Source organism: Chionomys nivalis, chromosome 10 (assembly GCF_950005125.1).
Source record: "Chionomys nivalis chromosome 10, mChiNiv1.1, whole genome shotgun sequence".
Lineage (NCBI taxonomy): Eukaryota > Metazoa > Chordata > Mammalia > Rodentia > Cricetidae > Chionomys > Chionomys nivalis.
This window is the reverse complement of record NC_080095.1, coordinates 75,004,178-75,018,285: the sequence shown is the minus strand read 5'-3', so window position 1 is coordinate 75,018,285 and position 14,108 is coordinate 75,004,178. Positions and strand designations below refer to the sequence as shown.

The window sequence follows — 14,108 nt, the reverse complement described above, 5'->3', positions numbered from 1 at the left end:
GACCCCAAGTGTAGGGTGATAGAAATGGATCTATTTGTACTCTTTTATTTCCGGTTAGATCAGCACCATTTGTTGAAGATGCTTTTTCCCCATTGTATATTTTTGGCCTTTTTAAAAACCAAAATCAGGTATCTTTAGGTATGTGGATTTACATAAGGGTCTTCAATTCTTCCATTGATCAACATGTCTGTTTTTATGCCAATACCATTCAGTTTTTAATTACTATTGCTCTGTAATAGAGATTGAAATCATAGATGGTGGGACCTCCAGCAGCTTTTTTATTGTACAGAATTGTTTTAGCCATCCTCATTTTTTTTTCATATGAAGTTGAGTACTGTTCTTTCAAGGTCTGTAAAGAATTGTGGTGGGATTTTCATGGGGATTACATAGAATCTTTAGATTGCTTTTGGTAAGATGGTCATTGGTTTACTGCTCTACCAACCCATGAGCATGGAAAATCTCTATGATTCTGATAACTTCTTCAATTTTTCTCTTCAAAAACTTGAAGTTTTTGCCATACATGTTTTTTAACTTGCTTGGTTACAATTGCACAAGTATACTTTATATGAGTTATGGCTATTGTTATGCATGTTTCCCCCTAATTTCTTTCTCAGCCCATTTACTGTTGTATACAGGAGGACTATTGTTTTTTTGTTTACATTGTATCAAGCCACTTTGCTAAAGATGTTTATCACATGTAGGTTTAGTTGTATATTATTTGTGTTTTAATAAATAAAGCTTGCCTGAAGGTCAGCACAAAGCAGCCATACTAGTTAGCCATAGACGCTAGGCAGTGGTTGTACATACCTTTAATCCCAGCAGTCACACTAGTTAAAAGCAGGGTGGTAGTGGTGCGTGCCTTTAATCCAAGCACTAAAGAGAAATACAAGACAGAAGGAAACAGGTTTCACACTCAGTCAAATTCTGAGGATTTGTGGGGGCAGGACTGCCATTTCGATTTGAGGTAGAGGTAAGAGTCAGTGGCTGGCTGCTTTTCTGATGTGGGATGTCCTTCTGTTGGCTGGAAAAGATATATATATATATATAGAGTAGACGGAGTCAAGGAGATGCCATGTAGCTGCCAAAGGAGGAAGACATCACATAACTGCCCAAGAAGCAAGAGGTAACAAACAATGAGCCACATGGTAAAATATAAAATAATTGAAATGGGTTAATTTAAGATTATCTAGAAATAGGCCAGTCAAGCAGTGTTGTAATTAATATTATTTGTGATTATTTGGGTCTGGGTGGTCAGAAAATGAACAAGCAGCCTCCAGTTACACTTTTATGATCTTCAGGTTGAACCCCAATATCTGTCTCTGAGTTTTTATTATTCATGTTACATGTAGGAGGTTTCCTGGAAAAATTTTTGGGGTCACTTATGTATACTACCATATTATCTGCAAATAGCAATACTTGGTTTATTTCTAACATGTCCCCCCTTTAGTTGTCTTATTGCTCTAGTTAAATCTTCAGGTACTATATTGAATAGATATGGAGAGAGTAAACAGTCTTCTCTTGTTCCTGATTTTAGTGGAATTGCTTTGATGTTTTTTTTTTCCATTTAATTTATGTTAGCTCTTGGCTTGCTACATACTACCTTTATTATGTTAGATATGTTCCTTGTATCCCTGATTTCTGCAAGACTTTTATCATGAAGTGGTGTTAGATTTTTTCTTTCTTTCTTTTTTTTTTTTTTAAATTCATTTTATATACCAACCACAGTTTCCCTTCCCTTTCCTCCTGCCACCCCTTCCCACCTCCCCTTCACCCCTATCTATTCCTGAGAAGGTAAGGCCACCCATGGAGATTCAACTAAGCCTGGCATATCAAGTTGAGGCAGGACCAACTCCCTCCCCACTGCGTCAAGGCTGAGCAAGATATCACACAATAGGGAATGGCCTCCAAACGGGATACATCCTGGCTCCACTTCCAGGGACTCCACAAATAGACCAAATCACACCACTGTCACCTGTGTTCAGAGGGTCCGGTTTGGTGCCATGCAGGCTCCCCAGCCGTCAGCCCAGGGTCTATGAGCTCCCACTGGCTTGGGTCAACTGTCTCTGTGGAGTTTTCCATCATGATCTTGCTCCCTACATGATCATAATCCCTCCTTCCTCTCTTCAACTGGACTCCAGGAGGTTGTCCCAGTACTTGGCTGTAGATCTCTGCATCTGCTCCCATCAGTTACTGGATGAAGGTTCTATGATGACAATAGTGTAGTCACCAATCTGATTACAGGAAAAGACTGCAACATTCAGTCACCCTCTCTCTTATTTCTAGGAGTCTTGGCTGGGGTCATCCTTGTGGATTCCTGGGAATTTCCTTAGCACCAGGTTTCACCCTAATCTCATAGTGACTCCCTTTATCAAGATGTCTCTTTTATTGGTCTCTGTCCTCATCCCTCCCCCAATGCGATCATCGTGTCTCCTCATGTTCTCATCCCCTTCCTTCTTCCCCCCTCCTCATTTTACCCAGGAGATCTTGTCTATTTCCCATTCCTGGAGTGATCCATGTATGTCCTTTTTAGGGTTCTCCTAGTTACTTAGATTCTCTGGAGCTGTGGATTTTGGTCTGGTTATCTTTGGTTTTGCATCTAGTATCTACTTATGAGTGAGTACATACTATGTTTGTCTTTCTGGGTCTGGGTTACCTCACTCAGGATGATTTTTTTCTAGTTCTATCCATTTGCTTGCAAATTTCATGATGTCATTGTGTTTTCTGCTGAGTAATACTCCATTGTGTAAATGTACCACATTTTTGTTATTCATTCTTCAGCTGAGGGGCATCTAGATGGTCTCCAGGTTTTGGCTATTATAAATAATGCTGCTATGAACATAGTTGAGAAAATGTCTTTGTAGTATGATTGACCAGAGATTTGGGTGACTAGTGAGTCTTTAGGTCCAGTATGGAGCCTCCAGTGGGTTTTTTTTTTTTTCCTTTTGGTTTTTCAGGACAGGGTTTCCTGGGTAAATGTGTAACAGCCCTAGCTTTCTGGCTATAGGGAGTAACTTACCTTGGGTCCCTAAAATTGGCTTGGCCTCTGGTAAAGGAGAAGTGTTTTGGCAGAGTTGTGGGCTGGAATATGGAGCCCAGGGGAGGGTGTACATTCTGGGGTTGTTGGGCATTCTTTAGGGAGTGTTAGCTTGTAGCAGATAGTGTCTTACCTAGGGTTCATAGGACCAACCGGGCCTCCAAGAAGGCATCTGGAGTTGTGGGATAGGATATGGAGCCCAAAGAAGGTGTAATTCTTTGTGTGATTTTTATTTATGCTTCACATAGCATTTTTGAAAAAGCACTCTGACATAGATTGTTTGTGAGAAGAGAAGCTAGTCTACTCTGCGCACAGGATGGTCTACCCCACACATATGAAACACTAACTACTGGCTCAATAAGTGGCTGTAAGTACTTAGAATCATGAAATTCACACAGCAGATAATGAAGTGAGGGTGTGTTAGGCTTTCAGTGCGTATGGGATCGGGGCACAGGCACACATACCTACAACTCTAGAAAGCAATGCTTGCCCTGTCCTCAGGTAGGATGCATCAGAAGATAGGAAAACTATGGGTAATACTATGAGATAGCATGAGGTTTTAAGGTAACTGGTATGTCTCAGGAGAGTAAGCCCAGAGAGAATTCCCATGGAGAAGTATTGTAAGGATTTTGCACTTTTTTGAAAGCAATGAGAAAGTTAACCTGATTTGCATAAAGAACCATCAGGGTTGTTAGGAGAGGTGAAATGAAGGGCAGAGTGTAGTTTGGTGACAAGAAGTAATGAAGTCTTGAAATGAGGGAGTTGAGTGGACGTGAACTGCATGGATGAACTCTAACTTTCAGGGATGTAGACATTTACACGGAAGGGTTGGTTTCCATTCCTCATGCTGTTTTTTATATTCCAGACTTTGTAATTCATAAATAATAAAGACTATTCAACTCCTGGCTATGGAGACTAAGAGGTTCAAGGCTTAGGTGTTATGAAGATCTAAAAAGCACTTTGTCCTAAGTATCGCCTTTTTATTTCAGACTCCACTGTACCTGTAGGGTGAAACAAGGTTTATATTCCCAAGCCCTAGGGGAGCTGGGAATCTTCCAATAGCTGATCTACCTCACCCCTAGACCATAGAAATAGTCATCATTCATCTTCAGTTCTCTAGAAACACCATGGCTGTTCCTAACAACAGAGAGAACAAATGAATCTGACTGGTTAGACTGAAAATCTTGCATTGTAGCCGGGCAATGGTGGTGCATGCCTTTAATACCAGCACTTGGTAGGCAAAGAAAGGGGGATCTCTGTGAGTTTGAGGCCAGCCTGGTCTACAAGAGCTAGTTCCAAAATAGCTCCAAAGCTATGGAGAAACCCTGTCTCAAAAAACCAAAAAAAAAAAAAATCTTGCATTGTATGTCAATTGATGGAACACTTAGAGAAAGCCCCTCATCTTTGATTTCTGATTGGTGAAAATTGCAACTATAACGTGGCAACAAATGTTTGTGACTTTTGTGCTTAAATACTTGCTTCCACTGAAATTCTGGGTCACAGTTCAGCTCCCAAATCTGTCCTGTAATCCTGATGGATCAGTTATCCCTGCTCCCAGCCTTCCCCTTATTTTGTGCTGCCTTGTACTAAATCTTGTGTTGTGCGAACCTCTTATGTTTCCTTGGGTTGGTTCAGAGACTCAGACTAGTATTTTGGTGTATTGTCTAGGAATCCAAACGCTAACTCACTAGCACTCCCAAGGCAGATTTGTCAGTACTTGGCACTGGTTTTCAGTCTTCTGGACTTCCAGAGGTAAGCCAAGTTTCTGGTTTCTGGAAGGTGCCTATCTGAGACCCGAAGGATAAACTTACTAGGATTAGAGCATGAGAAACATCTTGATTCCTCTCTGGTTTCTGCTGGGGCAACATCTGGCTCTGGTTTTCTTTCCCTTTTAATGGTTTCAGTGTTGTCCAGGCAATCTGTCCTTTACTGTCAGCTTTGGTTTTGTTTTTGTTTTTCTGTGTTTATTTCTGTTTTGTTTCATATTTTTGAGATCATGGGTCAAGCTTCTTCAGTTTTCCCTGTACCCCTAGACCTTGTCTTGCAACATTTTAAGGATTTCCAATAGAAGGACAGCATTTCCGGAGATATATTCTTCCCAGGGATGATGCCTCGTCTGCCTCTTGGGCCTCATTGATAGAGCAGTGGGATGTCTGGGTCCTGCTGGTGGAACATCTGCTTCTCTCCCATCTATTTTCCAACTCTATTGGTTGTTCTGGGCATGCCAGTCTATCCAGATCCATCAGTTTGTGTCTGTAGTTTTGTTTGTTTGCATGCTTGCTGCTCTGAATTAAAACAAGACAAAACAAAAACCCAGCTCCTTTACAAAAACTGAAAAGTGCTACAGTGTAGCTCCTTAGACAAGCACCACCGCCCAGAGCTGCAACCTGAAGTAGTTCAATGACAGTGTGTGGTTGCAGAATTCGGTGCTTGGGCTTATAGGCAGCCTTCTCTGGTGCTTATGAGAAATGGATCCAATAGGTTTCGAGGCACCCCTCCTTGAAATTAAAGCTGGAGGAAATAAGAACAGTTTTGTCTATTTGTTTTCATGCTTAAACGCATGAATGTGGACACTGCGTGCTTGTGTCTGATTAATAATGAAGGTATGAAGTTACTGTGTTCTATGTGTCTTGGTCACAGTTCAGCTGTTACTGTTGCAATCAATCACCTATGCTCAGATTTTATCTCTGTGCTGTCTGACCATTGGATCTAATGTAATAGGGATTCAAATGTCAATTGGTTATGGATAATATTAAAGTTGCTTTATGTTGTTCTGTCTCATTGAAGGGCTGGCTCTGGAACTGGGTTATGGCCTACCCTTCTTCTGACCCAGACATGCTTTTAACGTATTTATGTCTGGGATCAAAAAAATTGACTGGCAGAAGGGAACAAGAGCAGAACAGCTAAGAAATTATTGGCTTATAAATTTATTGGGTATGATTAAAATCTATATTTGAAACAAAAAGGAAAAGTTACCTCAAATCTTTAACACAGGGTTACTAATTAGAAGGTTACATAGATAATCTTAAAAACAAAGACCTAATCCATTAATGTCTATAGTTCTGGGAAAATATTCAAATGTAATAACTTGGTTTTTTTAACTCCTTTAGTTCTGCCCCTGACTGTTTTTGTTAACTAAAATATGTTAACCCAAAATAAGGTTTTTATGTGTAAAGACTCATCCTGAGAAAGGCTCAAGACTGCACTAGAATCTCAAATACCCAATGTAGTCACTGGCAAGCTAAATAAAGCTAGGGCCACAACAGAAACTGGAAGATTTCTGTCTTATGATTTAGTAATACAGTGACCTAAGCAGTCTGACAAAGAACTTAAACCACTGGTTTAAAGAATGTCTCCCCATACTTTATGCTTATTCAAGCTTATAAAAACTGGCTTAAAGGTATGTGTCTAATCTCCTTGTTTCTGCTAGCTTTGTTAAGGTATAACTATTTTGATAAACTGAGTTATAAAAGAAACTGTTATGTTCTTCTGATAACAAAAGTTACAAAATATTCCACACTAGTTTGGAATTATGTATAATAAAGGGTTATTTATTTAGGGGTAGATTCACAGATCACAGTCCTCTGATGATCACAGGAACTGAATCTAGCCCCTGGAAGGGAGAGCCAAAAGCAAGAGACCAATTGCACACTTTACAGCTGCATTTATATTATAAGAAACCATGCCTAAGTGGGCTGGTATCTTAAAGGCTCTTGGCTGAAGGAGCTCCTACAATATTCTTCAATGGTATACTATATAAGAATCAGAAAAATTTCCAGTCTTCCTGTAGACTATGTTTTTGAATTAAATGTCTTATCTTGATACTTGAAAGAGCTTCAATTCAGAACATTTTTAAGACTAACATTATAAACTGTTAAAGACAATTAAGCCTTGAGATATTCAGAACTATACTTATAAGAGTCATGCTAAGTACTAATGTAATCAAGTACAGGAAAAAATTTTCTAGTGTCTTGTATGTTTTCAAATATAGACTAAAACAAATAACTAAAAACAAACAAGGGTAGTTTGGTTCATGTCCTCAAACTGTCAGAGATATGCTGAATGTGGTTTTTGAGATATTTAAATTTAAATGACTGAGATTCTCAGATCCTATCAGTGACTCCGAAGGTCTCCAAGAAGATCATGGACCCTCATCATCATGGAGACAAGAGGAACTTGGGATATCTGTCTATGTATGGACCATGGGCTAGCTTTTGCCATTTTGGTTAATCCTTCTCAAGTCTCTGATCACATTTATGGCTATGCTAACTTTAACAGACAGTCAGCTCTTTCCCTCAAGGCTACAGCCACCTTGTTAGTTTATTAGTTAGTTCATTAGGTAGTTAAAGCTACTAGTCTCTTGTTCAGAAAAGGCAAACAGGCTTGCCTTGCTCACAAGCTTCACGTTAAAGAATAAACAGGTTTCAGATGTAACTTTTCACTAAAGCAACTTAATAACCAATCCTATCTCTGATAAATGAGTAAACAGAAAGAAAAGAGTTCAAAAGCATTTGTTCTTTGGCATAGAGTTTTTTTTCCTCTCATAAATTTTACTTTCCAATGATATTGGGTGAGAAGATAATAATCAAATTGGTTCATATATAAAATGTCAAGTGCTAGTAAGTATAATACAGAAAAAATAGAAAAAAGAAAAGAAATTGCAGAGAACCATGGAATTGGCTTGCTCTAGCTACCTTGAGAGGCATGCATCAGAAGTTTTTCTGATTATGTTCCTCTGTGTGCTCCCTTAGTAGTAAAAGATGCATAAAAACTTGACAGGACAATTGGTCTTAGACATTAATCTTATACACCCTGTATGACTTGCAAACTTCACTAAAAGTATATTTTTGCACAGACATTTTAGAGGTTCAGAGTTTTAACATTAATAAATGGAATTCAGATAAACTGATAGAGCACTGACTACTTGTTATTCAGAAATAAGCTCAAGATTTTAAATTTCCTTTGGTCTTCTAAGTATAAACTTAAAGGTGGTTTCCATCAGACAAACCCAAAGTCATAGCTTTTGCTATGTCTCCAAGGTGTAAACCTGTTCCAGGTTTTTTACAGACACCGGTTAAGTGCTTTTGATAAAATATGAATTTCAGTGTAATGAAAATGCTAATATATCTAGAATTTTTATCTCCTTTGGTAAACTAAAAATTCATGTGAGCTTCAGGAAATCAAAGAAGCCATAAGACTCGGATCCACCTGCCACAGGTCAAACGGACTCCAGATAAGTAAAAGTTTCAAACATAAGGTTCTCTTTTAAGTTCCTAAATTTTAACTTTTGTTCTTATTCTATATTTGCCTCAGCAGATTTAACAGACACCACCCAGGGATCACCTGTGGACTGCAAACTGCTGAGATCTGGACTTGCTGAAAGCTGATGTGAACCAGTTCAGCCAATGTGATAGCTCTCTGTTCCTGCACCTGGGCCAGCTCATCAGATGCTTCTGATAAATGCCCCATTGCCCACCTAGCCTTTGACAAGCCTTTCAACCTTCCTGGGCTCCGACAGTCAATGCCCCAATTTTAGTAGTTACAGAAGAAAGTACATCATCACTGCCCCCATAACAGGCTGAAAATGATAGGCCAAAGGCAGATTTCCTTTGGGGGAAATCTGTTGCATATTTGTCAGTCATTCTGGGATAGTCCAGGGAAAGTAAAATAAAACCTGTTAGATAGGAAAGAACAAAAAAGACCTTAAGTTAAATAAAGGGGGAAAAAAGGAGACCTTAACTAAATTAACCCTAGAAAATGGTGAGGACTAGACAGCACTCCTTCCCTTTGCCCTTCTCTGGGTCAAAACTATCCCTTACATGGATGACCTAATCCCCATGAGATAATGTTTGAAAATCCTTCTTCAACCTGTCCAAAATTCAGGTCTGATTTAATTCCTAAAGAAAATACCCTCACTAGGAAGGAGGAAAGAAGGTAGAGTTCCAGCTAGTATGAATCACTTTTCAACTGGTATCTTTGGATACCCTTCTGTTCCTTGTTGAACTGTTTGCCCCTGTGCGATCAAGGCCATTGCATGGTTTGTTCAATATCACATAGGTTCTGTCAAGCTCATGATTCTAAGGGCACAGTACAACCTCTTATTCAAGCCTATAGAAGTGGATTCATCCCCTTAGTCCCAAGATGTGTGTGTGTGGAGGATGTTGGGAACAGGCACAAAGCACTTTGTCCTAAGTACTGCCATTTTGACTTCAGACTTCATTTTGCCTATTGGATGAAACAAGGTTCAGGTTCCCAAGCCCTAGGGGAGCTGGGAATCTTCCAATAGCTGATCCACCTCATCCCTAAACCATAGAAATGGTCATCATGCATCTTTAGTTCTCTAGAAACATCATGGCTGTTACTAACAACAGAGAGAACAAATGAATCTGACTGGTTAGACTGAAAATCCTGCATTGTATGTTGATTGACAATGATGGAACATTTAAGCCCCTCATCTTTGATTTCTAATTGGTGAAAATTCAACTATAACTTGGCAACAAATGTTTGTGACTTTTGTGCTTAAATATTTGCTTCAACTAAAATTTGGGGTCACAGTTCAGCTCCCAAATCTGTCCTATTGTCCTTCCTGCCCTCGGCCTTGCTCTTGTTTTGGGCTGCCTTGTATTAAAGCTTTCTTTGTGGGAACCTCTTATGTTTGCTTGTGTTGATTTGGAGCCCAGGACCACAACATAGGGAATGTGTCTGGTGAGGTTCTCCTTCAGGTGCGGATTCTCTGAAGATCAATGTAACACCAGGCAGCATATGGCTAAGGTGTGTCCTGGAGAAAGAACAAAAGAGATTTTGCAGCAAAAGCACTCTAGTAAAGTTCAATCCTGTAACTGCTGTGTAGCCCTCTTGATATGGTCATGCCTTGACGATCCTATTTGATGCTATTTTTATTAAATCACACTGGGTATTTATTTCAATCTGAGTTTTCTTTGCAGCATCAAAAGAAGAGTATTCTCTCCTCTTGCGGTCCTTGCTCATTCTCTGTTTTTGTCTTGTTTGAGGCAACTGGGGAGATATTGCCTTGGGTTTCTGATGCTCAACCTCTGGGATTTTTTTTTCAGTATTCCCTCATGATCCCATTTTAGTTTTCTCTATTTTCCTTCTGAGCATTTTTTTCCCTTCTTTTTGACAGTTTGACTTATTTGTATTGGCCTGTTGGGTTCTCAGCTTCATGTATGTTTTTCTCACCATATTACACCCCTGGTGTATTCCACCATAGCTTGGATGCACTTGTTAGGAGGAGCAAGCAGTTGAATGAGCGAGTCTGAAACTTAGGAGAGGTGGCAGCTGGATGTTGAGCTTCCCACTTAGGTATCATCTTCCTGAGTCCAACTGCAATACACTGGGTTACTTTGCTTGATCACCAGTTTGCTTCATGAGCTCACTTTACCAAACAGCTCCTGCCCCAACCCCAGCTCAGTAGGATGCCAGGACTTGCTCCCTTCCCTCAAGCTCTTCCCAACTGCAGGAGCCATCATCTTTCTCTCCTGTTTCATTTTAAAGGAGTCAGAGGGAACCACACGCACACTGCACACTTTGAAAAAGAAAAAGTAGTGGCACTAGTTCCTGCCTTTAATAGTCATTTGGGGGGAAGTAGACAATGGGCAGGAATACCAATAGTCCTACTTCAATTCCAGCCATGAAGCAGCAAGCTCTAGCTCTCCCCTGCACAGCTGGGCTCCCTGCCCTTCTCTCCTCCCCTGCTAGGTTCTACCCTCACCTCCTCTGCATTCTGCCCCTCCTCAGCTTTCCAGTCTGGCCAAGCCTCCTTGTTCATAGTGCTGTACATTGTTCATTTAAATATCTTTCTTACTACAAAAATTGCAAACCAGTTTTCATGGAGTTCTTATGCAATTTCTTTTCTTTTTTCTATTTTTTCTGTATTATACTTACTAGCACTTGACATTTTATATATGAACCAATTTGATTATTATCTTCTCTCCCAATATCATTGGAAAGTAAAATTTATGAGAGGAAAAAAAAACTCTATGCCAAAGAACAAATGCTTTTGAACTCTTTTCTTTCTGCTTACTCATTTATCAGAGATAGGATTGGTTATTAAGTTGCTTTAGTGAAAAGTTACATCTGAAACCTGTTTATTCTTTAACGTGAAGCTTGTGAGCAAGGCAAGCCTGTTTGCCTTTTCTGAACAAGAGACTAGTAGCTTTAACTACCTAATGAACTAACTAATAAACTAACAAGGTGGCTGTAGCCTTGAGGAAAGGAGCTGACTGTTTGTTACAGTTAGCATAGCCATAAATGTGATCAGAGACTTGAGAAGGATTAACCAAAGGAGACAGATGCTGGAACTTTACCCAGTAAGCCACAAACATGTGGAGATACACAGAATAATAGAAATGGGTTAATTTAACATGTGAGAGCCAGCTAGGAGTATGCTAGAGTCATTGGCCAAGTAGTGTTGCCATTAGTATAATTTCTTTGTGATTATTTCAGATCTGGGTGGCCGGGAAATGAACGAGCAGCCTCTGACTCTACTCACTGATGAACCCTTGTATGGAATAGTGAATGAAATAAACCCTCCCCTAAAGTTGTTTCTGGTCATGGTGTTTCATTATAGCAAGAATAACCCCAACTAAGACAAATCGGTAGCATGATTATGGAGTATTGCTGTTACAGACCTGACCATGTTGCTTTGGGGGAGGATGGTTGAAGGATTTAGGAACTTGAAGTCACTGAATGTTCAAAGCTTGGTGAACTATTCTGTGGGAGCTTGGTAGGGAAAATGCTAAAAACAATGCAGAAGCCTAGCTTGTGAAGTTCAAGAGGGAAATTTGAGAGTTGCTTGCAGACTCTATTAATGGCTGCTTGCTGAAAATCTGTGATTCTGGTTAGCTAAGGCTGAAGAATCAGCTGTGATTAACTACAGACCAGAACAATTGAAGCAAAACCTTTGCTTTACTGAGAAAATTGATGCTGGTTAGTTAGAGTTGAGAAATTAGTGGTGATTAAGAAGACACCAGCATCACTGAGATAAAATCTAGAAGTATTTCCTCGGAGTCAGCACAGGAGCTATGTTCCACAGTCTGCCAAGGTTGTCCCTCATACTGGCAACCAAACGTAATAATGTGTAATCGTCACACAGATGGTACAAGTTTTGAAGGCATAAAGAGTTTGTGAAAAGCAGTTGATGCCTGACTTTGTGAGTAACAAGGACAGGCGCCTGGAGAAGGTATAGACTCAGTAGCAGTTCGAGCCCCAATATTGAGAGGTCACAGAGAAGTTGAGACTTGGCAGCATGAAGAGGGCCCAGGAGAGACTATTTGTGAAAGTACATCACTGTTGCAACAGAGATCCTGGGATTTTGGAGATGCTGATATCATGGGACCACCACTGAGAAGAGCAGCAACAGTAAAGTGGCCTGCCAAAGCCTGGAAGAAAAGGTGCATGCGCTGTACGGGTAGAGCCAGAAAAGAGACTCAAGCCTTAGTAGGAGGCCAGAAGATTGTGAGTGAAAGAGTGAGTTCTACGTATTGGACACTGAGCTATTTACACTATTGCAGTGTGGTTTTGCTTTATTCAGACTGTGTCTGTGCCTGGTTTTTCCCTCTTTAAGTAAGAAGGTATTTAATTTGTTTTTGCCTTTTACAGGAGTCCACAGCTGAGATATTTAGAGTATTTTTTCTTTTATTGTAAATAGATTTCTTAAATATCCTGACTACTATTTACCCTCCCACTACTCTTCTGAGTTCCTCCCCATCTCTTCTTCCATCTGAATCCATCCCCTTTCTGTCTCTCATTGAAAAATCAAACATGCTTCAAATGGATAATGGCAAAACAAAATAAAATAGAACAAAAATACACACTTCAGAACAGAAAAAAATAAACATAAGGAAAAGAGCCCCCTTCAAAGACACAAGAAACAGATACAAATGTAGAGAGCCACTCATATGCATGCTCAGGGATGAAGGTTCTATGTAAGCATTAATTGGGCTTTTCCACATTCAATGAGTTGTGTAGGTGTTATCTTCAGCAAAGGGACCATTTCAATAGTGTATGACAACAGTCTAGGCTACTAAGGGGTTCCCATGGAAGGCCTCTGGCCAATATGTCAATTAGATACAACTCATTCTGTCTATTCTATTCTATTTGGTGATTTAATTTAGAAGTCATATATGTATATATACATATATAAAGCTTCCTATTATACATTAGGAATATAGATATTAGGAAACTTCTACTGTATTCAGTTCCCATACCACCTCACAAATGGACTTTAATTTTAGGTGTCTTTAACAGCTAAAATATTTTTTATCCCTCCTTCTCCCTCATTACTCTCCCCTTTCCACTTAATCGTCAGTTTCGGTCCATTCTTCTTGGAAAGTGAAATAGAGTCATGTGAGGAGAATTCTGAGTTTTTATGAGAACACTCCAAGAAGAAACAAGGGTCTTGTGACCTCAGATTCTTCAAAAACATGGAATTATTCTTGGAATGTTTTTTTCATGCTCTTTCCCAGCTGTAGCAGACAAGAGTGAGTTTACTTCTGGTGACTCGTTATTACTTTCTGTTGTTATTAAATTAAATGTTTAAACCATTCTTTCTATATCTTTACAGATATACCATACTTTTGACATGTGTGGGTTTTCCTTATCATTTTATACAGCTCTAGCTCATAAGAACTTTGCTCACTCTTTAACCCCCAGAGTATAAATTGTGTGAGGCTCTGAATGAACTTGGCCATTGCTTTAGTCTGCTTTCGTTTATTGACTCCACTCTCCTAGGTCCCACAACTTCTGTTGCAGTGACATTTTCGATTTCCCTTTTATAGGGAGCTCTATCTGTCCCCATCCCTATGCCATTACTCTATTCCTGACTTATATGATCTGTAAGTCTGTGGTTATCATTAACTCAATAGCTAATATCTACATATAAGTGAATATATGTCACACTTGTCTTTCTGAGTTACCTCATTTAGAATGTTTTTTTTTCTAGATCGGTCCATTTACCTGTGCATTTCATGATTTCATTTTGCAATGGCTGAGTAATATTCTATTACATAAATGTATATTTTTCTTATCTATTCATCTGTTGAGAAATATTTAGGTT

At 39.4% G+C, this 14,108-nt stretch overlaps 1 protein-coding gene across 1 annotated transcript in view; it reads left to right on the top strand.

Annotated features, from left to right (window-relative positions):
* Positions 1-8,607, top strand: part of Immp2l (inner mitochondrial membrane peptidase subunit 2) — an 859,529-nt gene extending 850,922 nt beyond the window's left edge. The window contains exon 7 of the mRNA XM_057783283.1: positions 8,351-8,607. Within this exon, the coding sequence (XP_057639266.1) occupies positions 8,351-8,356 (6 nt within the window). The 3' untranslated portion in view covers positions 8,357-8,607. The remainder of the gene's footprint in view (positions 1-8,350) is intronic.
* The last annotated feature ends 5,501 nt before the right edge of the window (positions 8,608-14,108 follow it).